The following is a 27,874-nucleotide window of genomic DNA, read 5'->3' as shown; positions in this document are numbered from 1 at the left end:
CGTTAAAACTTGGATCATTCTGTAAGCAGTAAGATTAAAAAACAAAATGTTCTCGAAAAAACTGGACCTTGATTGTTTTGGAAGGAAATTAAGGCGAAACTGTAAGGTTTGAAAGCTATAAATTGCGATCGCCGCTTGACCAGTGGAGATGAATGACAGCTGTGAAACGGGTCATTGACGCAAGAGCATCAAATCGAATAATTGTCGTCAATTTTGTGAATAGCATACTCTGTCTGCTCTCATCCCGTTTTTCATTGGGTCGCCTTTGGTGACAAAGTATACAAATGACGTCCCAGTTAAATTCAATATTGACTTTGATTCAAATATGTCCTCGAGAGCTTAGAATTTCCCAGACCCTTTTTTGTCGGTGAGAACAGTGCACCTCCATTAACTAAGAAAATACGTTTTTTTGCTTGCTTTTCTTTTTGCTTAAAGCTCTAATTATATTTCTTGAAGTTATCTTCGTTTTTTTTTCTTTTTATACCACCCATCTCATAGGCCGATCTCGTAAGCTGCTGAATCAAGATGCGTGCATTGAATATCATAATTTAGTGTACCTTCCTATCAAAAAGTTTACACACCGGTGGCTAGTTTTCTCGAAGCTTCAACCGCATGCGAACGTCAGCTGAGTGCTTGGCCGCGCGTGACAAGTGCGCCTGGGCAAGACCAAAGTTTGAAGATGGCGGTAAGATCGATGAAGAGAGCATCAACTTAAAGCTGGTTGAGTTTGTCCTGTTTTCAGCAGGATCATGAGTCTCATGAAACAAGTTAGCCTTCTTCCAGCTGGCTGTCAACCTTGGAACCTTGATGTTTGCGCGGCAAGTAGCAACGGTGATCGATTTGCCTATTGTGCGACTCTCGCTGTTTACGTTTACGAGGTGAGGCGTTAGTGTCGCTATAGGAATAAACAACCCGTAACAATATCAAACAATTTCTGTCCTTTAAAAACCTCATTTTCTCCGAATTCGATTTTCTTTTAATCCATAACATTTACGGTATGTAAGATTCGTCAACTGGCCGTCTATTGTTTGACCTCCTGCTTAATCAGAGGAATTGGAATTTTTTCGAACTTGTTTTCAATATAAACTTTAATTAAGCGTAGGTCTTGCCCAATAAGCAGTTGTGCAATTCCTTTTGAGAAATTTAAGTGATTGCTTAGAATTTCTCTTCTGCTCTGCAAACACTCATCCAGTGTTGATGTTCTTTTAAACTCTCCATTCTCTTGGTGTGTTTTCATGCGTTCAAAATTCTCAAGAGAGTATTCCGCAAATTATCTCGTTAACAAACTTCAGCAGTAGTGACCTTTTTGATTCGTCGATCTAAGTTTGTCCTGCCCAAATTTTCTCAACAGCAAACGAGACAGATCGTGTATCTTTTTAATAAATGTGTCGCTAATTTAATCCTAAACTCGAGTCTGTCTATATTCAAATTAAAGACTAATGACTTTGACACTGGACAGCGTAATTTCGATTTTTACCCAGAATCTGTAGATTAAGGTTTAGCGTGATGTTACCTCAATGTTTCGAGAAACCTTAAAGCTTCTTATGATAATAATAAAAAAATCTCTACTCTGGGGTTGTGGGATGCAAAGGAAAGAACATTGAAATTTATGAATAATGTTTGTCATGGCTGAAATGTTTTGTTTTGTCATAACTGTGCTTTTTCTTCGCTTCGCATTTGTCTGAGGCACGGAGAATGATTTTTTTCGAGTGTCTTGATTGATAATAACATATTGCAACTTAGCTACATATAAATTTAAAATTGTAGCTCTCGCTGCTCTCTGATCATGGGAGAATCATGTTAAAAGGATGATCCAATTTGCACCACTTGTAGTTGAATTTATTGCATAATTTTACAATGTCTCAGTTTATCATTTAATGCTAAATAAAAGAGGAGCAAGGTGTTTCAAAATAAATGCTGCAACATTGGCAACCCATGCAAAATATATTACTACATGTAGAATTTTCACTCTCATCCTATCTTGCATATTTTTCTTTTTTTTTTTTTTCCTTTTGCCCTTTCACTCAGAGAAAAACAACAGCTGATTTCTTAGCACAATATCAATACATTGTGAAGCGAAGCGTAATGAGAAGATGGAAAACATTAGCTTTAAGACATTGCTTGGTATCCTCCTTAAAACCCTGACATCAGTATGTAAACTCTCCTTACTGTTCCCTATACATTTTCTAAGGTGCTGACAAGGAGAAGTGGTTTAAAATGCTCAAGTGTTTCTTTTTTGGGGGATCATTTCCTTTATTCTTGTCACCATAATGTTTGTTTCAGGGAGTAATTGTAGGGAGAAATTAGATGCTTATCACTCATAGGGGTTAATAGGGTTGTCAAGAGATTCTTAGAGCTAAATTGGTAAATACAATATAAATATAAAAAAATATAAATTCCTGACATGTGACTCTAACTGTAATGTGTGTACCTATTGTTATTTCAGCTAGATCCACAGTTTAAAGAATTCCGTTTGTCTGTGATCTTGGCTCAGCACAGAAAGACCATCACATGTATCTCCTGGCATCCTCAAAACCCTGATGTGCTAGCAACATCAAGTAGTGATTGTAAAATCTACATATGGAGTGTGTCACAGGAAAGAGTGATTGGAACACTGGAGAGTATAAAATCCCCTCCTTCTTGTATAGGCTGGTGTCCTCAAGATCTGGAATCTATCGCTTATATATCAGGGCGTGGGCCTATGTGTATTTGGAACTATACAACCCGTGATTACACTATGGTCTTCAAGCATTTAGAATCCATGACATTTTTCTCCGAAGTGTGTCAGTTTCGCTGGAATCAAAGGAAAGTTGGAAAACTTGTCTTTGGCCATAATGATGGTAGTATATCTGTCATAAATCCTAGACAGAAAGCATTCAAACATTACTTTAGACCTGAGCCCTATGAAGATTATGACGAAGAAGATCCAGTGATCAGCCTTGAATGGGATCCATTGTCAGTTGATTACCTGTTGGTTGCCAACACACAAGGCAGTCTGAGGCTGATTGATACTGATTCAATGACTATCATCATGAATTTCAAGTTACCAAGCTCTGCAACAAAGATTCACACGCTATCTTGGGTTTCTTCTGCTCCTGGTGTATTTGTGACAGGAGGTAAAGTATTCCTTAAGATATAAAAAAAGGCTACATGAATATCACACATAACAAATAAATATAACCTCAAAAGAGGTTATGAGATTGGTTTTAACCCGATGAAATCTCTAAACTTTTTTAACCCTTTAACTCCCATGAGTGACCAAGACAGAATTTCTCCTTACAATATCAATACAACATCAACCAGATAAGTGATGACAATGAAGAAAATATCAAGTTGGGGATAATTAGTTGATCCGATACTAAATTCTCTGAATTAACAGTATAATAATTGTATGGTGGACAGTAAGGGGAATTACAAATTTGATCTGGGAGTTAAAGGGTTAAATAACATGTAATTCTGTTCATGCAGTAGTTCCTGTCATAAATCAATTTTTCAGCAATGAATAGCTGCATTATAGACATTGTTATCATATTGAATAATGCATTTAAATATTACTTCTAACTGTTTTAAGTTTTGAAATTTGTGTATTAAAATGGTATTGGGTTTTCTTGTTAACCTTCACTTATACTCTGCTTTTAACCCTTTAACTCCCAGATCAAATTTGTAATTCTCCTTACTGTCAACCATACAATTCTTATATTGTTAGTTCAGAGGATTCAGTACTGGATCAATTAATTATCCCCAAATTGATATTTTTCTTTGTTCTCATCACTTCTCTGATTGATATTGTATTGATATCAAAAAGAGAAATTTTGTCATGGTCACTCATGGGAGTTCAAGGGTTATTAAATAATAACTTTAAATTAGTTAATATTGTAATTATAGTGAAAAACATTTTTATGTTACTTGATCTTTGATGTTACTTTTCAGATACCCAAGGAGGAATTCTACGCGTTTGGAATGTGTCCAAAAGCTCTCCTTTGACCAGCATTAAATTAAAAATGACTGGCTTTCATGCACTGACTGTTGTTCAACCTGACCAGACCTTTGAACCAACTAATAATAACCAAACATCCTTGGGAATGTCGTCAACCTCAGTGGCAGTTCAGCCTCCATCTCAGCCAAATCACATCACATATGCACTTCCACCTGCAAGAATCCTTTGCACCTTTATGGATGGTGGAGTTGGATTGTATGACTTAGGGAAACGAAAATGGAGCTTTCTTAGAGATATGGTGAGTAACCTGTGTGGATGGAAGTGGGGTTGGGTTTGCTGCAGTCCTTGTGAGTGAACATTTTTAAGTGGTATTGTTAAATCACTCCTCACATGTTCAACACCATTGCAATGTTTTGTCAGCTGTATCTGAATGAATTTGCAGTTTCTGCTCCTTGTTGTTAGTTAGTGTATTCTGTATAAATAAATACTACAGCCCTTTGAATAAAACTTTTTTTTAGGGTCATATAGAGACAATATTTGATTGCAAGTTTAAGCCTGAAAGTCCAGATTTGTTAGCAACAGCCTCCTTTGATGGAACCATCAAAGTTTGGGATGTTAACACCATGACTGCTGTAAGTACCACGTTCAGCATGTGTTTTCCTCAATTTTTGTGGTTTTCTAAGTATGTCTCAAAATTGTGTTTTTATCATAATTCTGAATTCCCTGTGCCTAAATCTACTTTAACTTTATGCAATAGGTGCATTCATCTCCAGGCAATGAAGGAATCATCTACGCAGTTTCATGGGCACCTGGTAATTTTGCAATTTTTATTACGTCTTGTTGCTGATCTTTTATCTGGACATGATATACCCTTATACTCACTTTGTGTAAGAAATCTTTTCACCTGATTTGGTACATGCAAAACCAACTTTCTGAATACAGGACATTCTGCTTAAGAGACTTCTCCCACAAGTCTTTTTGCATTTGTGCAAAAAGTCTTTTGTGCAAAATGTCTTGTTATCAACTTTCTTTAATGTAACATTTACAGGAGATGTCAATTGTCTTTGTGGAGCAACAGCCAAGCAAGGGGTGTTCATATGGGATATAAACAAAGAAAAGATTATAAAGAGATTTACTGAAGTAAGTGAATTGGACGATCTTAATTAGTAATAAAGTGCAAGGAAGCTTGGAATCAAGAAAGATACCATTAGCCCCTTTTGACAGTAGGCTCTGTATGTTATTTCTCATTATTTAAATAATAAGCTTACTTATACATGCATTTTGATTGATACTTTCTTATGATCAATTGTAGGACAGATGCATAAATGACATCATCATTACCAGCATTTTGCCTTTTGATCTTATTAAAAAAAAATATATATATTATGTTGCCTCAGTTCTGTTCATTAGTAGATCACAGATGAAGTCAAAATGTGATGAGACCATCAGTGCCAACTTTTTGTTATCAGACATCATCTGTGATCTATTGCTAAACAGCCTCATGGCAACATGGAATCTATTTTTTTAATTTTTCTTTTTTTTACTTTTCTTCATAGCATGGAAGGCAACATGTTTACAATGTGAGCTGGAATCACAAAGATTCAAGGAGAATTGCTTCCTGCAGTGCAGACGGAACATGGTAAGTCTCTCCATAATAACTGACCTGATAGTATTTTGTATGCAAACAAATATGCTATCTTCTGATCTAACTGGTAGCTGGGATTATGCAGTTTCATTTATGAAAGCAACCACAGTGAATGAATTAAAATTTAATATTCTTTATTTAAAGTGTTGTAAGGCAAGTGGATGGAACTTTAGTTAAAAGATACAAACACCCTGGACCTGTCTATGGCTGTGACTGGAGTCTTAATAACAGGTATTTATAAAATTGACAAGATTGATATTTGTCACAGATTTAACCTGCCAGTTTTAAGAGTAGCAAGTGTAATCATATTCTCCAATTAATCCATGTATTATGTGATTTGTGATGTTTTCTTCTTTAGATCTTGAATTGACTCTCGACCAAAAATATTTATTTTTCTTGATTTCTGTTACAGAGATATGATTGCAACTGGTTGTGAGGACAAATGTGTTAGGGTATTTTATGTTGCTGCAAGCACAGATCTACCTTTAAAGGTATTTTCTGGTAAGCAGCAGTTTTTGATAGATACAAATTAGCAGTTAAACACTGAATCTATGCTTATTTATGCATACAGAATTGAACTAAAATCTCAAATGAGAATGATTATGTCTGTCTGTGATTATGTCTTTTTTTAAAAAGTTATTTTCTGGTAAGCAGCAGTTTTGATTGATACAAATTATCAATTTAGCACTGAATTTAAGAATATTTATGTGTACAGAATTAAACTAAAATATCATATATAATACACTCAGGTAATGATTTTGTGTATTTCCTCACTTTTCATGGAAGAATAGATCTTGTAGCTGCAATGATCCTTGCCATTAACGTACACAGAGACTTATATGTTCTATTTTTATTTTGTTTTGATTTGTTTGTTGGTTTGTAAGAGCGACAGTAGCCTCTGTTGTAATTGTTCCCAGTTCTCTTCTTGCCAATTGAAGGTCCCACAAAGGTATAGGGTCTAAAGTGTTAAGCCTTTAACTCCCAGAAGTGACTAACATGTAACTTCTCCCTATAATATCCATATATTACCCAGCAAACTGGTATTGAGAATACTCAAAGTTATCAGGTAGAAGTTGTTATCCTGATCTAATACCAAATTCTTATTATTAATTTATAAGGAAATGTGTAGCACTTAGAGGGGAGAATTCACAATCGAATCTTGGGAGTTAAAGGGTTAAAATAAGTTTGAATGATCAATGGGAGTGACTGTTACCTAGGCTACAGTAACTCTTTTATTTCTCAAAATTGCATCCTGGATAGCTTTGCTAATTATTTCATTACAGGTCATACAGCAAAGATTTTTCATGTGAAATGGAGTCCTATCAGAGAGGCCATCCTCTGCAGTGGTTCAGATGATGGGTAAGGAAACAACTGATATTTGGCGGATGTTGTAAACGAAAAAAAAAAATGCTATCAATGTCTCGTAAGATGAGATGATTTTCTCTCAGTACTATGTCAGCTTAACCCTTTAGCCCCCGAAGAGTGACTAACATCTAATTTCTCCTTACAATATCATCCCTGAATCATACATGAAAGTTATGAGAGTAGAGGAGATGATCACTAACTGGAGCAGCTCTTGATTGTTACACAAATTCTCCTTGTCAGTCTCTTTGGAAATATATGAAGAACAGTATGGGGAATATGCATACTGATGTTAGGTTGCCGTGCATCTTTTCAGTAATAGATGAAAGATGATGTCAAAATGTGGTTATTGGACAAGGCTATCATAAATTATCATTCTTCATCATTGCCTAAAAGATCAATTTTTTTTCTCAGCCTCTGGCTTTATAGAATAATGAATCTGCTTACCATCGACAAATCATGATATTTTGCTCAACGTTATCCAGTTAGTATTGTTTAAAAAATATCTGATTTTTTCTCTTTTTTGTTTTATCAGAACCATTAAAGTGTGGGACTATACTGAGGTAAGGGGAGTAACTGTGGTATTTGTCCAGAGTAGGGGGAGTATTACGAGATGTTTTGGTGTAATGTAAGCATCAGTGAGGGGAGTCTTTCAATCTGTGTAACTCTGCAGTATGTCCACGCACGGAGCATATTTCTTATACACTGTTAACTTCCTCTTTAGGATTCATGTGTGCATACGTTAGAAGGGCACAAGGCACCTGTGCGTGGCCTGCTGTGGAACCCAGAAATTCCTTACCTTCTGATTTCTGGCAGCTGGGACTTTGCCATTAGGATTTGGGATACGAGGTGACATTAACTTACAATTAGCTTAATTTACCTCTTAATACTAGTCGGTTGTTGAACGTTTGGATGAGAGTCGCTAGCATTTGTTTATTAAATACTTTTCTCAAAGACTGTTAAGCGCATTTCGATTGGGTGTCGTCGAACATAAACCAAAGTTATCGCAACGACCAATCAGATTTAAGGGGATATCACTAGTAGCCAATGAGAACTCAAGTCATAAACAAGAATCTGCCTGAAGCGCGGGAAAATGCGGTCAACCAAACGCCATTGGGTTTAGTTTTGAATCTGATTGGTTGATACAGTGGCCCAAGTTTTGTGAGTAATGACTTCCTCATGTCCTCTGCACAGTGTATGGAAAGTTAAACGTATAGGGCGTATGCATACTATTCAGCGACTGTGAATACATGAAAATCATATATGTGAATTGCGGATTAAGAAATGAATACGAAAGCGTTCTTCGCAGTAATGAACACTACTTAAGCAGTAGTGAAATAAGGCCTGAAAAAATTCAGGCCTGTACGGGATTTGAACCCATGACCTCTGCGATACCAGTGCAGTGCTCTACCAACTGAGCTAACAAGCCACTTGGGAGCTGGTCATTAAAGTGGATTGTAGTACATTATGTTAGTTCGTGATATCAATCCGTGTTGCTTTTATTTTTATCAGAGATGGAACCTGTCTTGAAACTGTGTTGGATCACGGAGCGGATGTGTATGGTATGAGGCCAAAAGTTCAATTTTAGTTCTCTACTTAAAGTGGACATAGGAAATAGTATTTAAATAGTATTGCTTGAATTCGGTACATCTATTTGCGTAAAGCTAATTACGACAACCACAAAGCAATCCGAAAGCCTTGACCTACGTCAAGTTATTGAAAAAGTATAATCGTTTGTCTCTCTTCTGACATCTTCTGAGATCGATTTTACGAGTTGATCTAAGGTTAGGAAGAGGTTATTCCTTTAGGATGGCTAATGTAAATAAGTTATTTGACTAAATGTTTGACAAAGGAAGTTTTAACGAAGGTTGCAACGTGGAAAAGAGCGCCACAAACATTAAGCACCCTTCCCATCCACTAATTTGAATTATCATGAAATTGTGGTCAAGATGATTTTCTGAACTTTTCCGTAGACGTAAGTTGGAGATGGAGAATCGTAAAACAAAAAACCAAGTAATCACAACGGCCAATCTGAAGAAAGCAAAATACCTTTGAGAGTTAATGAAAATTCAAAGTAAAACCAAATTGCCTTAGTCGTGATTTGTGTCAGTTTTGGATCTGACTGGTTGAGACAGTGGTGCGAGTTTTTCTGGACCAATCACATAGCGAAGTAAAGCAAAACAATGCAATCCCAGATTTCTTCGGACAGTCAATTTAAAAATTCTCAATTTCCAGTCATAACAGATGTGCTGTTTTTTTATTTTTTTTATTTTAAAGGCTTAACCTGCCACAGATATCGACCTTTCACTGTTGCATCATGTTCTCGTGACTCCACCGTCAGAATCTGGTCCATGTCGCATTTGGCGTGTTCCTTGCAGATCGATGTTCTGGCTGAAAGACCCCTGGATAATCTTATGACCACTAACACCGGTATGTGTTAGGTGTCTTTGGGGTGTGGGGCCTGGTCACCAAAACAGTGTACGACTAATAACTTCTCGAAAATTTTTAAAATCGATATTTACGGGTTAAAGGGGTAGGTTTCTGGAGAACCTGTGGTGCTACGTTGGTGGGGGAGTATAACAAGGAGAAATGGTTTTATCAACTGAGTTGATAACGTTAATTGGCCACCGTCAGGAGTGTCGAAGTTGACGTTTCGAGCGTTAGCCCTTCGTCAGAGCGTATGACGAAGGGGTAACTTTTAAATTCAGTGCAATACCCTTTTTTGCTACAAGGTAATGTAGAATAATTCTCAGCACAGAGTAAGAAGAAGTCATGGGAAAGGTGAATTTAACCGATGGATGTGGGCAGATTTAAGGTGCAAGGAATTGTTGCGTTAGAAATAACTTCATATTAGGTGATGCTGCTTTAGAGCGAGCAACCCCAGATTTTCACTTTTCAATTAATTTTACTTTCAATTGAACTTGTAGTTTCCTTTTTCATAAAGTCGGGTCTCTTCTTGAAATGAAGTATTTGCATTTTCCTTCCTACAGAAGCAGCCATGTCATCTGGTGGCACACCTCTGCTGAATGGAAGAGTTTCACGTGAATTGAAAGCAACTGTGGCAACAAAAGGAGAAGCGTCTCATTGGTCAGCAATAAAACTGTTCTCGGACTTTTTCATTGTAAGAAAATAATTCACACTAAATTTCGGTAACTTAAGTGAGGTTGTCGTTTGTAAAATTTGGTATCAGAGCAATTTTCAATTGAGTATCGAAAGCAATCCGGTATTGCATTGGTTTCGCTTTACTTGCTCTGTGATTGGTTCAGAAAACTCGCGCCATTCTCTCAACCAATTAGATGGAAAAGTTTAAACAATCACTCCTTGGTCGCCCGCGGTTTCCCGCGCTTTGGGCAGTTTGAATTTTTTACTTTGAGTTCTCATTGGCCCTTAAAGGTATTTTCCTTTCCTCTGATTGGCTGTTGTGATTACTTTGGTTTCGCTTTTACAACACTCAATCGAAAAGCGCTCTGTTGCTCTACTATGGTAGGAAGCGCATGCGCTCTGATTAGTCGATGATTGCATCATATTTTGTCTAATTCACTCAAAAACAAATGGTCTTGCATAAAGTGTACATTGACTTTCCCACTTTTTTTAGCCGCCATGTGGAGCCAAGAATTTGTGGGACTTGGTGTTAGTATTACGAGACGGCGATGACAATTTATTACCGGCGTCTTACAGCAAAGGGATTATGCACACAAAACATCTTGTCAAACACAAAGCAGTAAGTAATCTTTCGTGGATAACAATGAAATTAAGATACGAAGGTCTACCGTGACGTCATTTCTCCCCAGTTTCCCCTGACCTTTGACGACCTCGTTTCCAGGCTCTCCCTTCTTCTAGCTTTCTGGATCTGTGCCGTTATACGCCTGGGTGTAGAAAGTACTGTGAGACTAAAGTGTCTGACTCAAGAACACAGCCCGACGTCAGTGAATAATGTCCGTTCTCCTTAGTAATATGAAAACGAATCTCTTGCAATTAAAAAGGAGGGTTTGTATTTTGAATTCCTGTATATTTTTTTGTGATAGTCTGAAGCACAAGAATTAGAAACAGTTCGAGCAATGTCCAGGAGAGGAGGTCTGATGTCCAAAAAAGAGGATAGGATTAGAGAAGCGGCAAATCTTCATGTCAAGATTGGTCAGCTACAAAGATACTGTGAGCTAATGGTCGAACTGGGCGAGGTATGTTGTAGGCGTAATTTTTCTGTAAGGGATGAAGGGAAAGGAAACCCATCCTTTGCGCTTTCATCGGTCACGCCTCGCTATTCCCTCCATTTGCTAGAGAAGCACTTAAATCGCCCGTTCTGCAGTTTGATTCCAGGTAGTTTTTAAGCTGAGCGTTTTAGCACCAAAATATCGGGACAACAATAGCCAACTAATGAGGCTTGTGTAACGTAGCGAGCCAGGGAGAACCCGAGGCAATGAAAATTATACTGCGCTTGTGGCTTGTGATATCGTTAAGGCGCCATAAAATGCTTGAAGTAACCATAACCAAATAAAACGTGTCTTTATTTAGTGTCTTAAAATCAAAAAACGAAGTAAACACATCAAAGAAAAGGTTAGTAATTGACTGAAGCGCGGAGTAGCGTCATTGTCTTGGGCACAATTTCTGTACATATGATTGATTTGATAATAGAGAGGTGCGAATTTTCTAAGGCGATCACAAATCAAAGTGAAAGTAGTGATGAATCACTTTGGACTCTCAACCGAGTTGACATCTGCTCTCTTCCAATGCAATTCCTAATTACTTTTCGAACGAAATTTAAAACTACAATTCCTCTCCTAATTTCGAGCATCCGAGACTTTCGTGAACTTTCAACAAATATACAGAAAGTCTGTGTCTTGTGCTGTAAAATTTAAGGATAAGACTGAATACGTTTCCTATTTGTTATTATTTTTTAAGTGGGACAGAGCACTCGCTATGGCTCCTGGGATCTCAATGGATTACTGGAAAGAGCTGATGGAAAGGTAAATTTTTAAAATGAAGCTTTTTCTTAAATTCCTTGTTTTAAAATCTTAACGCAGGAACTTTTCTCATTGTTTCAAAATTAGTGTTGTTTGCATCTTCTTTATCATTATTATTGTTGTTATTATTATTATTATTATTATTATTATTATTATGTTTATCATTTATTATAATTTTAATCATCAGCATCGTCACTGTCATCCATATTATCATTATGAACCCTATTTTGTTATAAGGTTATCATTCTTGTTTTATGTACTCAGTTAAATTTTTGTTATAGACGAACGACGCAGCTTATGAGAGAAGATGACGACTCCGCTGTACCATACTGTGTTTCGTTAGGAGATGCGGCAAAGGTACTGTATGACAGTTTGCCTGTCCCTGTTTAAAGTACGTTGCTTCAACGGGATTCCGACCCATGGCCTCCATATTTGCGCATGCGAGTCAAGAAAACTGGTTCTAGAACGCGAGGTCAAAGCTTATCGGTAAACCTTCCAAAAGACAATGGAAAAAAAAAAGTCATCTTTTTTAAATTAACAAATCGACAGTGGGTTAGTGAGGTCTGTACTCATATCAACAACGATATTCGTCATCAGAGTTGTCAAAATGTTGTGGACTCACGAGGCGCAGAAACGCTTGTGGCCAAGTCGCGATCGGTATCAGTTTGGACTCTGATTGGTTGAGATGATGCTGTGAGTTCCTGGACCTATGACCTATCCAAGCGAAGCAAAACCAAATTAAGCCTGGATTACTCTCCACCCTCTTTTGAAAACTGCTCGTAAACGTAGACTTACTCGATACCTTTACTAGTTGGTGTCGATGAAGCATGAATGGAGGTTATATCTTCCTGAGGCTTGTGTGCTGTGTGCAATAACTGTTGTTGTTTACTTTGGGTTTTTTTGTAGCTCGTGTCTTTCTTCTCGTCACGCGGTCAGCTTCACGACGCCTTATTGGCGGCGCAGGTGGCGTGTGAGGGAGGACTCACAACTCTTCTGCAAAAAAAAGAAAAGAAGATTCCTGATCTGAGAAAAAACGACGTCTTACCTTCCCTGATCAATCACATGACCAACGAGAACAAAGGGTGAGCATCTGCTTTTGTGTGGTAACTAAGTGTTTACCTGGCCGCTCGGGTTGGATTAAGGTGTATGGGGAATTTTGGGATATAGGGAAAGACCAGGGAGGGACGGGTAGTGGAGAATTAGGAAAGGGGAAAGGAAAAGAGAGAAGAAAAGGAAGGGAAAGGTAAAAAAAAATTGTGTAAAAGTAAGAGAGAAGGAAGGATCGTGAAGTAGGTTGGGGAAAGCTGTTAAACAAAGAACCGAAAATGATGAGGGAAAATGTTTATACAGAGGAAACCAGGGGGAGAAAAAAGATGAAGGATGGGGTTCGAAGTAAGAGAAAGGAAGGAGAAGCGGGTGGCAGGTTGGAAAACGGCAAGGAGAGAATAAAAAACTTGGAAAACTTGGGGAATAGACTAAGAGAACGAAGTTGTAATGATATCTATGGCTCTTTGAAACTTGCATGATAATCAGTGTGTTTCGCTATTGTGTTCAGTCTTCTTCAGTCAACAAGTGCTGCGTTAGCTGACTGGTATTTTTATAGTGGACAACCTGTGCTGGCCGCATGTTGTCACTTGGCTGTAGGAGATATCACGGTTAGTCTCTTTAGTTGCCCAGTACGGGTCCGTTGTACTAGTCCTCTTTTGCATTCTGTATCTTGAAATACGCTGCCATCAAATCATGGCCATCTTTGATGGCATTTTTTGTTGACTTGCTGATTTGAAGGGAGTGGTCTGTTAAGGGGGAAGGGTTAAATAATCTTGAGAAGAGAAAAAGTAGTTTTATCCCTTTGACCCCTAAGTCCGACTCTTACGTATCTCAGTCCTGGCTCTTTGGGAGGTAATTGTTATGCGCATGCTCGAACGTGGATCTCTAAACCCATAGTCCAGTGCATCATCCATCAAGCACCCACGTTTTACTCGTTAAGAAATTCTGATTTAAATTGTTTAGTCGCTTGCTTTTCTTCACGCAGTTTGCACTGTCGAAACTCATTCGAGGGAATGAATTGGAACTGGCCGTCAGTATGGGAATGGTGATTAGCGACAACAGTCACATGTATCACCAAGCTGTTGAATATCTGGCCAGAAAATGTGAAAGACTTGGGAAATGGTGAGGACTATCAGCAAAATGTTTCTCAAAAAACGTATTGTCTTGACTTCGCTGACAACAACATTGCATTTTTCCCGCGCTCACCGCTGGCTACTTCATAGGTTTCCCCCGCTTTCTACTTGCTCGTCTCATTTATATTTTTCCCGCCCTAGTTATTTGCTATGTACATTCCCGCCCTCTGGTCTCGTTATGCCGCCCTTGGCACGCGTTTCCCGCCTCTCTCTCTGGTTGCATTTTTCAAGCCCACATCATTGGCTATTTCACAATTTTTCCAGCGCTTGCTTTACCTTTGTCACTGTTGTTCTATTTTCCCGCCCTTGTCATTTGGTCTGTGCGTTCCAGCTTTCTTGTTTCGTTTTTCTCTGCTCTGCAATATTGAATTGGTTGTTATGCTGTCGGTGTGAAAGCTCGCACAGTGTTAAGAAATTGTTAATGGCACAACTTAGGTGGTGTTATCTTGTTTTCAGGGATACGTGTATCGTTCTACTCAAGTCATTGCCTTCTTGTGAAAACCTGCTCTTCAAGTCGTGTGCAAGGTGTCAAGGGACTGTCACAGAAGTAAATGAATTACACGAAAAGGTGACTGGGAATTGTGAAAATGATGAATGCTTTTAACTTTTTTTCTCTGTGTATTTCTTAGAAGTTGATAGCTAGTTCTCCCAACTGAGGAAAACACTTTTCTTTAGTATTTGGTGGTTGATGCCTCTGTAATAATGATATCCTAAATTCTCATTATCTGTCTGAGTAACATTGCATTAAAATTGCACGGACGATTTAAACATCATTTTCTCTTGGTAACTTACGAATAAAATTCGCTCTCATCCCCTTTCCGTTCATCAGGCTGGATTGCCAAGCGTCGAGGAGTGTTTACAAAAAGCTCAGCAGTTTTGTGATGAGAACAAATTCATAGACGCCATGAAATACTACCTTGTTTCTTCCTCTCCTGAGCTTGCGCTCGACATCGGACTCAATCTTGTTCGAGGTATGGTCGTGGAACGTATTTTTCTTAAATCTCTTAAAAATGATAAACGTATCGGCGTGACCTGTGTGCTACAGTTGTTACGACAGGAATGATAAATATTCTCTATTCTCTCTTTTTGTACCGTCTTAGTAAATTACATTACTAGTGAGCATCATAAAAAACACATGACTGCCAATTAAAACATAGGAAAATCTTACAAGGAGCTTATGAGAGCTCGTAGTTAAAAAAAACAATAACCGACTTCAAGCAGAGGAAAAGGCGACTTACGAATGCTCGATTTGTATTTGTTTTTGTTTTGCATCTGACTGGTTGAGAGCGTGGTATGAGTTGTTTTGACCAATCACAAAGCACAATGAAAAAGGACCAATGAAACTCTGACTCTTAGAGGCCCCCAGTAGGCTCCTAGTAACCACTAAGAGAAGAAGATGCATCAGGTACCAAGACATTTTACCCGTTTTTTTTTTCCTGTTTTTCAGATGTCATGAGTAAACCTTATTGGGTCTTAGATGACGTACTAACCGTGCTTCAGTGGATGTCGTGTATCAGAACAGACCGGCTGCAACAGAGCAGGACATCCAAGTATGGCAAGCTGTAGATCAAGACAGTTTAACCCTTTCACTCCCAAGATGTCTTTAGTAATTCTCCTTACTGTCTGCCATACAGTTCTTATGATGTTAGTTCAGAGAATTTGGTATTGGATCAACTAATTATCCCATAATTGATATTTTTCTTTATTCTCATCACCTACCTGCTTGATATTGTATTGATATTGTAAGGAGAAATTACCTGTTACCATGAAACATGTTGTTATATTGAAGTAGTTAGAATTAACAGGTGGAACAAAGAGACTCATTTCAGTTATGAAGCCCTCTCTCTAATCACTTGGTATGGCGTTAAACAGAGGAGGAGAATCAGTTTCGTTTGACACTCCACTCATTTGCTGAGTGCAGTGGTCGGAAAATCGTCTTGCTTTCATATGAGCCTTCAATTTCGATTCACGACTTCTTATTAATACCGCAAAGTCGAACCAGTTTTCGTTGGCGGGGTTCTACTTGTAATTCAGGCAATTCTTTATCAACAGGCAGAGACAGGAACTGTTGGTACTGAGTGCATACCTTGGTGCGCTGTTAGCGATAAGGAGAAAATACACTCCGATCATTCACCCTCTCTTCAAACATGCTAGGTACGTATTACAAATACAATGGAGTATGCTATATTCACCATACAAACAATCCTTATTTTCCTTCAGTCCACAACCCTTTAAATCACCAGAAGTGATTAACATGTAACCTCACCCTCTAAAATCCATACCTCATCCAACAAACAGGCAATGAGATACTTAAAGTCATCAGGTAGAAGCTGTTATCTTGATATAAACCAAGATTCTCATAACTAAGTTATAAGGAAATTTGTAGCAGCTAGAGGGGAGAATCAACAATCAGATCTAGGGAGTGAAAGGAATGAACTCCCAGGAGTGACAATTGAGACTAAAACATTGTTATGTCTTTGTAAATGGATGAGGGTTTGACTCATATATCTTTCGTCTTTTTTTCTTGTTATAGACTTTTTACTCAATTATGTTTTTTTTCAGGCAATTAATGCATCAAGATAAGGGAGAATTAGCTGTTACAACTTCTCAAATCGACACAGAATCTGAAGCGTGGCTCGCTTTCAATCAGCCACTCGAGTAAGTACTCTGTATAAGTTCATAAGGGTCTTCTCAAAGCCTCTGGTCTTGAAATGAATGAAGAAAGATGAAAAATGATAACTAGTGGAATGTTGCGCTGTAGAAATACATTTGAAGTTTAATTTTAAAAAGAAGGCGAACATGCTTGGTATAAATTACACCGTTCCATGCCTGACTTTGGTTTTCTTGTTTCCAGTCCCTCGGTCACTCCCACTCCAGAACAGAAGGCCGTTTGGGACTTGTTACTTAAGCGTGTTGGTAAGTAGTAGCCTGAAAAGCTTAGAAAAAGGGGATATCCATAAATTCTGTTGATCTATTTTTTCATTTTGCATCAAAATGTCGTCGCAATCTGGAGAGAAAATGTCGTTAAATAAATCTTTTTTAATAGTAACAGTACCTAAAACCTTCCAACGGCATCTTCCTCATTAGTAGTGCTGCAGGGAGCGAGTTTTTCCGCCCGCGGTAAGATTGGAGACAAGTTGGGGTGGAGTTTACCGGGGTCTGGTCCTAATAATTAGTACCAGATACCTTGCAGACCTCTTGCCGGCTGGCATTTCTCAAGGCCTCATACTTTCCCACGGGCAAGGAAACGCTGGTGCCGAAGTGCTGACAATGAGCTCAAAGGAAATTAAAATTATAGGTTACCAAACTCATTCGCGAGAACGTTACTCACTCACCTCTTTTCCAGGCGATTATAAAGAATAAAGCGCCGTTTTGTGTGACTGTGCGAACGAAACGTGAAATTATACGCCATAAGGATGTGGAATGTATTTTTGGGAAAGATTGACGCTCTTAACTGTGAATATGTATTTGTTTTGGTTTTTTTTTCTATTGCGATCATAAATATTTTTCTTTTTTTCTTGTGTAGGTGCTGAGCCATCTGCGTGCTTGGTAGGCGAAGACATGGTAACAGGCTCCCTCCTCCCCAGTCACTCAGATGTACAGGTTTCGTGTCTGACGGGAGAGAGAATTAAGGTGCTGATGAAGTAACTTTCTCTTCGTGTGTATAATCGGTCATCCTGCAGTTGCATTTAACCCTTTCACTCCTAAGTTCTCATTAGTAATTATCCTCACTATCTGTCATACAATTCTTTTGATGTTGGTTAGGAGAATTTGGTTTTGAATCAACCAATAATCCCCAAATGAATATTTTTCTTTATCCTCATCACTTGTTCCCTTGATTTTGTATTGAAATTTTAAGGAGAAATTCTCTTTTGGTCACTTAATCAACGGACTTAGAGCCCAAACAAGAGCGTACTCATAACAAAGCTTAAGGGAAAATCAAATTGGGGCTCTCGGGAGGTTCTCATGGAGCGATATCTTGGATATGATGACTAAATTAAATTATTTGGGAACAAAGCAAAATCACTGTGAGTATGTAGAGTGGGGGTGAGATACAACCTTTTGCCGCTTTACCCCACCCCCTCCCCCTAGTTTGTCCGATTTCCTCTGGCAGAAAAGTCAAGATGGTGGGTACGGTTCTAATGTAGCAACTTAGTGCATTTAAAGGTGAAAGTGGAAATAATCTGTCGACCAACCAACCAATCAATCAGTCAATCAATTAGCCAATCAAATTCATTTGACAGAATTTAATTGTATGTTTGAACCTCCGCAACATATAATAAGAGAACAGACTGTGTACAATTATTAAATAACTCTGTTCTTGTGACAGGATCTTTCCGGCGGGTCCATTTTATATCACTTGCATTTCATTATAGGGTCAGGCGTTTTTCTTAAACGACGGTCGTTCCGTGATGTCGTTAAACCACGCGCTGATGTGGGCCAAGGTGAATGTATTTTCTCTGGTAGGAAATGGAGTGCGCTTGGAACCCTTCTGATCAAAGGCACGCTCTGCAAAACTGGTGACAGGAACACCAGGCGAGTGGCTGTGCGCGCCCAGGAAAAGTATTTCCTTAGTATTCTCGGGACTGGTTCACTCGCAAACGGGTTTATTCCAGAATGGCGCGCGACGAAGTTACGCCAGTGGCAAGTTCCTCGTAATTATATACTCAGACTTTATTTTTAAGATTTATCCCCAAACGACTTCTTACATGTGGGCACATTTATGGAGAAATCTTAGCAAATATTTTTGTAATAGGTCGTAAGGGTGTACAAGTTCTTAAATAGATTGATTGTTCGTGGATGTTCATGACTCTATGACGCGTGATTTTCTCTCTTCCATATGGTACATTCTGATTGGTTTGAATATGCATAGTACCGGTTATTATGAATGAAAATCTATGGTAATCCACAACAGGCTTGATATTTAACAACTTTGTTCTCATTCCTTTGAGTAAAGGATTTTTTTCCTTTTCTTTTGCACTCAAATTATACTCATAACGCACGTGTTTTTGCATCTTATGGTTGCTGGTCCAACGAAGTATATTTAAATAGCACATAGTCAATGAGATTTTCAATTTTTCATGTATATGAGTGGTAAATGCATTCCAAGGAAATAATTATCACGCATACCACAATTTTTGATGATGGAGGATGTTACATCCGGTCTATAGTGACGGTGAGCTTTATTGAGCACTTCAACTTCCGTCTCCTAAAGTAACTTTTGAACAATTTTTTGTTTTGATTATTTGTTAAATTTTGATTTTGCACTTAACAGAGCCCCCTCTCTCTCACCCCCATCTTTGCTTCCCCCTTCCGGCCTATGGGCATGTAGGAATGGGATGAAGCTAATACTGTGAGTAACCTGAGTACTCCTCGAAAAAACCACCTTCTTATCTTAAGCCTTTAGCCCCTTAGAGTGACTAGCATCTAATTTCTCCTTACAATGTCACCCCCAATTCACACATCAACGTCACAGGAAGAAAGAAAATGATCACCAACTAATGAAGCTCTTGATTAGTACACAAATTCTCCTTGTCTTCTCTTTAGGAAATGTATAGAGAACAGTGTGGAGAATATTCGTACTGATGTTAGGGTGTAAAGGGTTAAGAATTACTCAGTAGCATAGGTAAGGTTAAATTCATCGGAAGTTATCGATCTAGAAAACATGAACAAGTTTAGCAGACATTTTCGAGATTGTTTCTGTAAATTGATGTAAGTTACAACCAAGGAAAACATCTCCTGTAAGTGCGAGATGATATTTATTCCTCGAGAGAGTTCAATTTTTGCTAGATTTATTTAAAGTTTTGTATAATTGCCGGGTGTAATAGATAATTCTTATGGCTAATTAGGTATGTGTCTCTCATGACCTAAGAACGAAATAAAGATCAGATTTTTGATGTATGAAGTACTGTTAGCGTCCGTTCGACCTGGAACTGTTGACATAATGCCAAAGAGGATTTTCAAAGTGAGCAAACAATTTGTGAGCGGCTTTTCCATTGTCGTATTGGACCTTTTGTGTGATTTACGCACCACGTATGCAGTTTGACATACTAACTGAATGACTTGGCTTTCTAGGAAATAAGGAACCATGATTTTTTGTGGACTATTGAATTTTTTGGCATTTGTTGGCGCGTCTCAGTCACAATTCGGAAGCTGAATAAAGCATATTTTCAAGTTGTCCCTGCCTCTGTATTCGGTTATTTTAGAAATACCATATCAACTTTTTTTTCGCGGCTTTCTATAAATCAAAATCCATACTGGGCTGGTTGTATATGTGTATGAGGTGCTTGTGTACGCGATATGACTTCATTGTGTGCCTTGATGCGTCTTGCAATATATAATTTTAATACTTGAAAGTGCACTTTGTTTTGAAGGGAGTCGCGTCTTCTTTTGCTCAAGTGCTCAGTGCTGTAACTTAATTCCACTTCGTTCTTTCTTGTCTTGATTCTCGACGCATTGGCCGATAAACAGAGGCAATGCATGACGGAGGTAGTCACACCCAAAGCTGTTTTGAAATCGGCCTCGTGTGTTTGTTTGGTAAAGTTGTGTGCTATTTCAATTCCTGATATTTGAACACAGTCTTGAAATCATTTCAGGTGTAATATTCTTGGCTGAGCTGCCGCCCAATTTCCAAATTACAGTGCCAAACACCAAACCACCTTTGACTTTTTGTATTGGTCTTTAGTTGTAGAAAGCTTTTCGTATTTTTGTTTCTAACGAGAGAGAACACAATGTTATCTGGCTTTGATCATAATGTGTTTAGCCCATTTAAATTTATTTCATAATTACACGAGCAAGTTGAATCTGACAGTTCAACTCACAACCCATAGTCTGCATTTTATGGATGGTGGAAAATCTATTTCCAAATGAATAAGAAAAAAGATAGACAAGACAAATTTGTGATTGGAATTTGAGACTTTCCAGTGAGGTTGCAAATCAGGGCTAACAATAGCTACATTAAATACAGACTATGCTTGAACAAACCCTAGGCAGAATTTGGTAAATTATAATTACGTTAAGTGCTAATTAATTATTGGTCGCAAGTTGAAGGGGCTGTGTCCCTGTGCAAAACTTCTCCGAAATTTTCAAAGTTTTTCACTCGCAATCCTTGCCAATTTTCCTTATCATTAGCGATCTTCCTTTGTCAGTTCGGTTTTTCGTTACCTCCTTGGTGTTTTAGCTTTGGAGGTGATTTTGCGTGGAGTTCATCCAGACGTAGCTTTTGTAAGTACATTATCACGGCCACTGAATATCGTCAACTTTCAAAATACTCTTGGAAAATAGAAAGGCTCGCCTACCTTTTTCGTGGTTTGGGTTTGATTATCCGACGTGGCTTCACATGTGGGATTGGTTTGTTGTTAGCCAGGCTTCTCCTCGCTCAGAGGGTTTTTCTTTGGGTTGTCCGGTTTCCCTCCTTCCACAAAAACCAACACCCTTATTTACAATGTCGACAAGGAAAGACAGTGCATGAAGTGCCACACTAAAATCCAATTAATTTATTCCATTATCTACTTAGCTTTAATTAAAGATAATTCACTGCTGAAAATTTCTTATCTTTCAAAAGAATTTAATCATATAGGAGTTACTGAATTGTTCTGCAATCAACCCCAAAATTTATAGACTAACAGATTCGACAGTGGAGGAGCCGATCCTGAAAAAAGGCCGTTAATGCTGGCTAAATAGAGCTCGCTGGTGGAACCCTAGCTATAGTGGCTTTTTGTCTGGCTATTCTGAGGAGCAACTCTCTTGTGTACTCCAATGAAAAATGCAACGTTTTTTGTTTTTCTATATTTTTTTCACGGCTCTGCCGAACAACAATTAATTTTTTTCCTTCTTCATTTTTTTCGGCCGAAATCGCCAAACCGACATAGGCTTCCGCAAAGCGAAACACGAAAATATATTTGAGATCAGGCTTAACAGAAGTTCCGTCAAAATAGATCTTCATTTTGATCCTGAACTGAGTAGACCACTCAGAATATTTTTGTTCTTTATTCACAGCCGCAGTCGCCAAACCTACACAGGCTTCCGCAAAGTGAAACACGAAAATAAATTTGAGATTAGGCTTAACGTAACAGAAGTCGCATCAAAATAGAACTTTATTTTGATCCTGAACCGAGTAGTCCACAGCAATCTCATAATATTTTTGTTCTTTATCCACGGCCGCAATCGCCAAATCGACACAGGCTTCCGCCAAGCAAAATCCGACAAGAGCTTTGAAGATATTTGAGGTTAGGCTTAACAGAAGTCCCGTCAAAATAGATCTCTATTTTGCTCCTAAATTAGTCCACAATACAAGTTCCAGACAACAGTCCTGCCCACCACTTGCTCTTAATCCAAACATAAAACCTATAACTGAAGGAATATGAGTCGTTCTGATATAATCCCCAACATAACATCGACTTCTAGAGTACAGCTCTGCCCTCCTAAACGCCCTCTGATCCAATAAAACGCATATTTGCGGAAATGTAAGCATGAGCCTGAAGTAATCCCCTCTCTGTCCGCTAGCAAAACTCCCCATCATAATTGTAATAAGCACAGGCGTAGAAATATAAGAATAATAATACTGTCATAATCCTGTTAATAAAAGCTGGATCGCGAACTCAGTACTTTAATCTCCTTACGACATTCCGTATTTTAATCACGGCAGACTTAAGAATACTATCAGTCAGATTTCTGCACACGCAAACCAATTTTTTGACCTTTTTCGTCCTGATTTCGCATGCGAAGAATTAGAAAAGTAGCGAAGAACGCCATATGTTGGTGCCTCACTCTGCTTTGAATTTGTCTGGGATAAACGATCGATAAAAACACCTTCCCTTTGCAGAGAATCGAAATCGTGAAATCGAGGAGCCGAAGGAAGGTAAACCCTTTTCAAGACTTCAAACCATCAAAATTCAAATAGAGGCCTGGTTGAAAGGTCGTATTTTAATCACGGCAGACTTAAGAATACTATCAGTCAGATTTCTGCACACGCAAACCAATTTTTTGACCTTTTTCGTCCTGATTTCGCATGCGAAGAATTAGAAAAGTAGCGAAGAACGCCATATGTTGGTGCCTCACTCTGCTTTGAATTTGTCTGGGATGAACGATCGATAAAAACATCTTCCCTTTGTAGAGAATCAAAATCGAGAAATCGAGGAGCCGAAGGAAGGTGAACCCTTTTCAAGACTTCAAACCATCAAAATTCAAATAGAGGCCTGGTTGAAAGGTCGGCCCACGAGCGAGATCTGAAAAAACAAGCTGAAATGTGCTGCTGTATGGGATGGCATTTGTAAGCGTGACTTCGGAAGAAATACATTTTCGGAGAATACTTTGGCATAAGTTTGCTACAAAAAGTATGAAAAAGACAATACTGTATATTTGCAACGACCACGTTCCCTTCGGTAACCTATTTTCTGTGAATAAAAGTTGAGAGGCGTATTAAGATTTCAGAACTAAACGAACGGTAAATGAAAAGCTAAAGGTGTTAAAATTTATCCATGTAAGGCAGCGAGAGCAACATGGTGCAGAGAACCTGAACAAGTTGTATTAGGGATCCTCGTCAGCCGGCCATATCCAATTGTGCGCTTGTACCGGGAAGTATTCCAGTTTTATTGCCATTTTGCTCAAGTGATTTCTCTATTACGGTTCTCAATCTTAGCACAACATTGCAAATTGCAGCTGAGCCCCTTCCAAGATGTTAATTGTCGTAATTGCCTCATATCATTGGCAGAGCTTTATCTTAATTCGCCATATCATAGGTTTGTGTCGATTATAGAACAGAAATTTCCATAGTTCGCCATACTGAACAAAAGTAGAGGCGCAGGTCGACCAGAATTGTTTTGGAAGCGATTTGAATATTTAAACTTAACGAGCTGTTTTTGACCTTGATGGATTTCGACCTTGTACCACTGTATCAAGCACTATATGTGTTACTTAGATAAAAATCAACATGAAGAGATTACGCAAATCACTCCAATTCATCTTGTATTTGACTCCTGTTTAATACAAATTTAATCGCCTCTGTGTATTAAACGAGGTCTAAAAGCCAAAAAAAAAAAGCCAAAATCTAAGACGAACCCTTTATCATTTTTAAAAGTGACTGCATTTCATTTGGGGTTTTTGTTAACTTCGTTTCTGGTTTTAGTTAGTATTTGAGATCACTGGGCTTCCGTCTGTTTCAGTTGGTGACAAATGAAAAATATTGCGCGGCTAGAGGAAATATGGTGGTGAAATGAGATGTCCTTCCGAAATTACATTAACCATTCTTGCAGGAAGTGTATTTGTCACCCAGTTGTACCAAAAAGGAAGTTGGCCTCAAATGTAATTAGTACAGATCCTCCTAGAAGCTATTGCAATGGTTTCCTCAATTTGGCGCGAGGGGTAAGATACCAATACAAAACAAAAATAACTCAGTGTAGACTCGGTAAGTCAGTGTAAATCAGAGCTTAAAGGTTTGTTAAGGGTGCACTCAGGCGAAGCTATTAATGATACTGTAAAGTTTTTCATTCTTGGCCGTGTTTCTAAATATAACCTTTGCATGTTGCATATCTTTAATTGCCTCTTCACATCTGGATACTCTTTCGAATTAATTAGAGTACTTTAATTTTCATTTAAAATTCCCAGCACGTTCCTCGTTCGAATTGAGTGCACTCTTCACTGATTTCTACAGATATTACTACATCAATCGTTTTTCAAACGCAAAGTTTTCGGCTGGCACAATTTCCTGCCATAGATGTGAGAGGGGCGGCATTTCCGACCCTAAAAAGATATCTCGTATTTGAGTGTTTGTGCGGAGCTTTATGCTAATTCCGTTTAAAAAATCTTTCTTGAGCTTTGTCGGTTGTTTTAACAGGGTGGGTAAGCCAATCACAGCTAAAGCAGTTCTATTATCACTCTTCACCCAATACATCGTGACTTGGTTTTCCGGCGTTATGCTTGACTTGGGGTAAAATATCGCTGAATTTGCTACTGTGGGTTTCTTCTTGTTTTTACTCACTTGAGATTTCCACGTTGGTTTCCTTTTGGTTTCCTTTTGGTTTTCCGCCACCGCAAATGCGAAAACCAGAAGATGCTGCTTTTTTTGCCGCCGTGAGTGTTTTGTTGTGATCGATGAAAAGACGGATTTTCCCGGATAAGTCATTTTCACAGAGATATTGTACGTCTTTGCTCCAAAAGTAAATTTCAGGCAGTCGCGTTATCTCGCATCGATCAACCCGTCGTCTCTTGCTCAACGCGGTGCATGCGGAAAGAGTTCGGAACAGAAACCCGGTGAGCGAAAAATGCCCGCTCACGTATGTTCTTCTATTTCTCCGCGCTCACTCAATGGATTCGACTCTGACGGAAAAACAAAAAGTTTTGGCCACCGCTTCTCCTTACGGACTTAAATTTGAGACAAACTTATAAAATAGTTGGTGTCTCCAGGTCTGGCGAAATGAAAAACTCCTCATTATACTGATTTCTACGCTAAATTTCATTCATTGATTCAGACATAGATTTTTGTGTGTTATAGAATTCGATGGATACCAGGGCTGGCGTCGCAACTCGATGCGAAGAATATGATTATCTTGGAAAGGCGGAAATCACTGCTTGAATTTTTAATTTCCAAAGGATTTTCTTAGCGTCGCCGACGTTTGCATAGATTAATCCTTCTTGTAAGACTAGTACAACCGAACAAAAACTAGCTGGTAGCTTTCTTTTGTCTACAGATTTAAGCACAATTTAAACTTTACAGACTTCTCAGGAATAGGTGTGAACTTTTGAAACTTCATCAAGGTGACTTCTGCCCTTGGACAATACTCCTCGAGAACTGCAAGGTCATTATTCACTTCGGGTGTTTCCTCCGCGGTTTCGATTTACCTTCCATGTTCTTGTCATAGCTTCATGCCAAATTTACACGTATTATTACAGCCCGAATGCAGTCAAAAACGTTCAGATTTCGCTTCGCGTGACAAAACCGCTCATGTGATATAACTGAGCCGGCAAATGGGATTTGGGCGGTATTTTGAGATGACGCCAGAAATTTCGACACATCACGCACACTGTGGCAAATTTGCAGAGTCATTGTGTTAAATTAGTTGTTTTAAGCGCCACGAGAACTCCTGATTGAAAGTACACATGTTTCATGTAAAAATATGCCGCCTTTCTGACTTCCTTCATTATACAATTTTCATGGCAAATGCTGAAGGAAACCATTGTGTAGTTGGCTAAGACGCTCTCAAGTTTTGACGTTTATCTGATTTACGGCATAAATCCGTATAGAATTTATATATATATATATGTAGCGAATGTATTAAATTCGTATATTGATAGATAAAATACTATCGCTTTTGTCCAGCTTTGCTATTGATCCATACTCTATTTAGTTTAGATAAATGGCCTTTTCGATTTTCGATATCATGGACAGCTTAAAATCAAAGCACTTTGTAGCTTTTATGACACAAATGAATGAAATAAAAGGGCTTTTTCCAGCACCATTTCATATAGATTGTAAGTTCTGCTTTTATAATGCTTAAAAATTGAAATTTGTCTTTGTTGACCCGTCTTCATTTAGGGGTTTAGATCACAAAACTCCATTAATAAAAAGTGATTTGATAATTACGGCATTTTCATGTAGAGGAATCGGGCAATATCGGTTTCTATCGCCGGAGACTTAATAAAATGTTAAATGAGTATGGCCATTACCTTTTTACTGATTTTTTTTTCATATTTATATATGTTGACTTCAGTTCTCATCATGTTGAGTAATAACATGTTTATTAAAGAAAGAATTCAGTAAGGTGGCGAGAGTTGTCTTCGAAAACAAAATTACAGCAATAATCATTGCATAATTGAAACTCACTTCCGAGGTATGGCATGGTTTTAGATGGAAAATAGCGATGGCCCTCAGCGCATATGCTTGGGGGTAAATATTGGATTAAATCTGCTGGTGTCTTAATGCTCTATGAAGGAAAGCGAAAATGCCATAAATTCAATTGTCGTGAACGACTTCTCTCTTCGAAATCAGGAACAGGTTGATAAAAAATTAGGTGCTTTTTTCGCGTCCACATGTTGCCACGAAGGTCAGTTGGCCGAAGGAATTCAATATTTCGCGGTTACCGGTCGAGCAAGTTTTTAACTGGAAGCCCTCAAACAATACACTCATATTTATGTTTTGGATTAGATGGAATTTCCACGGTGAAATATCAAATATCAGCTGACACAAAGCCCTCTTACCGTATTATTATCGAATGCCTTTCGAATTTTAACCCCGAGTGTACAAGTAATTTGAATATTTACCCCCTAATTCTGCTCACCTTTCTATATTTCCTGTACATTCTTTCAACTGTTGTCAGGCAACAATGTCTTTATGATTTGCATAGCCAATTATCACTTTAAAGCCGTTGCTGCCAATAGGAGGCCTTGTTTTGACAGCTTTTGTTTCCTGCTGCGTCAAGAATTTACAGAAATAAAAATTATTTTTTAGGTTGAGCTAATGACGTAACAAATCGAATATATCTGACAACGGGGTAATTCATTTAGTAGAGTGATTTGAAATTCTTCTTTCGTCGAGATATGTTTTGAGAGATGTACGTGTATTGTTAGACTACTCAATTGCTCTCTGTTCCATATTTATCCTGGCGAAAAACCATTAACATCTGTCATTCGTCGTGTTGTAACGGTCGTCCCTCTTGGGAATAGTGCTATTTTGTCTGAAACAATCCAAACAGAAAATCGAGATCGCAAAGAGAGGAATGCTAAAAATTCACAGTCGGGGACTTCACAGTGTCGCTTGTTTGCAAACTTGCCCGATCTTCTGCGGGTGATAATG

At 38.3% G+C, this 27,874-nt stretch overlaps 1 protein-coding gene, 1 long non-coding RNA gene and 1 other non-coding gene across 5 annotated transcripts; 1 reads left to right on the top strand and 2 right to left on the bottom strand.

The window, feature by feature from the left end:
* The first annotated feature begins 673 nt into the window (after positions 1-673).
* LOC131784306 (WD repeat-containing protein 17) lies at positions 674-19,986 on the top strand. 2 transcript variants are annotated; one of them, XM_059101104.2, is made up of 30 exons: positions 674-878; positions 2,447-3,116; positions 3,931-4,235; positions 4,456-4,569; positions 4,695-4,749; positions 4,986-5,077; positions 5,494-5,576; positions 5,727-5,813; positions 5,995-6,083; positions 6,866-6,941; positions 7,480-7,507; positions 7,669-7,793; positions 8,457-8,506; positions 9,222-9,374; positions 9,935-10,065; positions 10,540-10,665; positions 10,970-11,122; positions 11,844-11,908; positions 12,187-12,262; positions 12,812-12,987; positions 13,461-13,560; positions 13,938-14,074; positions 14,542-14,653; positions 14,915-15,056; positions 15,533-15,635; positions 16,138-16,239; positions 16,648-16,743; positions 16,940-17,001; positions 17,612-17,718; positions 18,462-19,986. In XM_059101104.2, the coding sequence occupies exons 1-30, from the start codon at positions 750-752 to the stop codon at positions 18,579-18,581; spliced, it is 3,864 nt and encodes a 1,287-aa protein (XP_058957087.2). In that variant the 5' UTR covers positions 674-749; the 3' UTR covers positions 18,582-19,986. The 2 variants fall into 2 exon arrangements, with proteins under 2 accessions (XP_058957087.2, XP_058957088.2); XM_059101105.2 differs by having other exon boundaries at positions 757-878; positions 2,451-3,116.
* Trnat-ggu (transfer RNA threonine (anticodon GGU)) lies at positions 8,301-8,373 on the bottom strand. The gene has a single exon. It is a non-coding gene; the product is annotated as a tRNA-Thr (tRNA).
* Positions 19,173-27,417, bottom strand: LOC136277944 (uncharacterized). Of its 2 annotated transcripts, none has more exons than XR_010716109.1 (3): positions 27,360-27,417; positions 21,384-21,565; positions 19,173-19,294 (listed from the first exon to the last, which is right to left on the bottom strand). It is a non-coding gene; the product is annotated as an uncharacterized lncRNA (long non-coding RNA). The 2 variants fall into 2 exon arrangements; XR_010716108.1 differs by lacking the exon at positions 19,173-19,294 and adding an exon at positions 20,010-20,798.
* Between the last annotated feature and the right edge of the window lie 457 nt (positions 27,418-27,874).

This window comes from Pocillopora verrucosa, chromosome 14, assembly GCF_036669915.1.
Source record: "Pocillopora verrucosa isolate sample1 chromosome 14, ASM3666991v2, whole genome shotgun sequence".
NCBI classification, from domain to species: Eukaryota; Metazoa; Cnidaria; class Anthozoa; order Scleractinia; family Pocilloporidae; genus Pocillopora; species Pocillopora verrucosa.
The sequence above is the reverse complement of the archived record's forward strand: the minus strand, read 5'-3'. Positions and strand labels throughout refer to the sequence as shown.

Bases quoted from the DNA above. Each gene is read 5' to 3' on its own strand.
- LOC131784306 (XM_059101104.2), top strand. From the start codon at position 750: ATGAGTCTCATGAAACAAGTTAGCCTTCTTCCAGCTGGCTGTCAACCT. The intron at 879-2,446 runs GTGAGGCGTTAG...TTGTTATTTCAG, and splicing joins TCGCTGTTTACGTTTACGAG to CTAGATCCACAGTTTAAAGA. The intron at 7,794-8,456 runs GTGACATTAACT...TATTTTTATCAG, and splicing joins ATTAGGATTTGGGATACGAG to AGATGGAACCTGTCTTGAAA.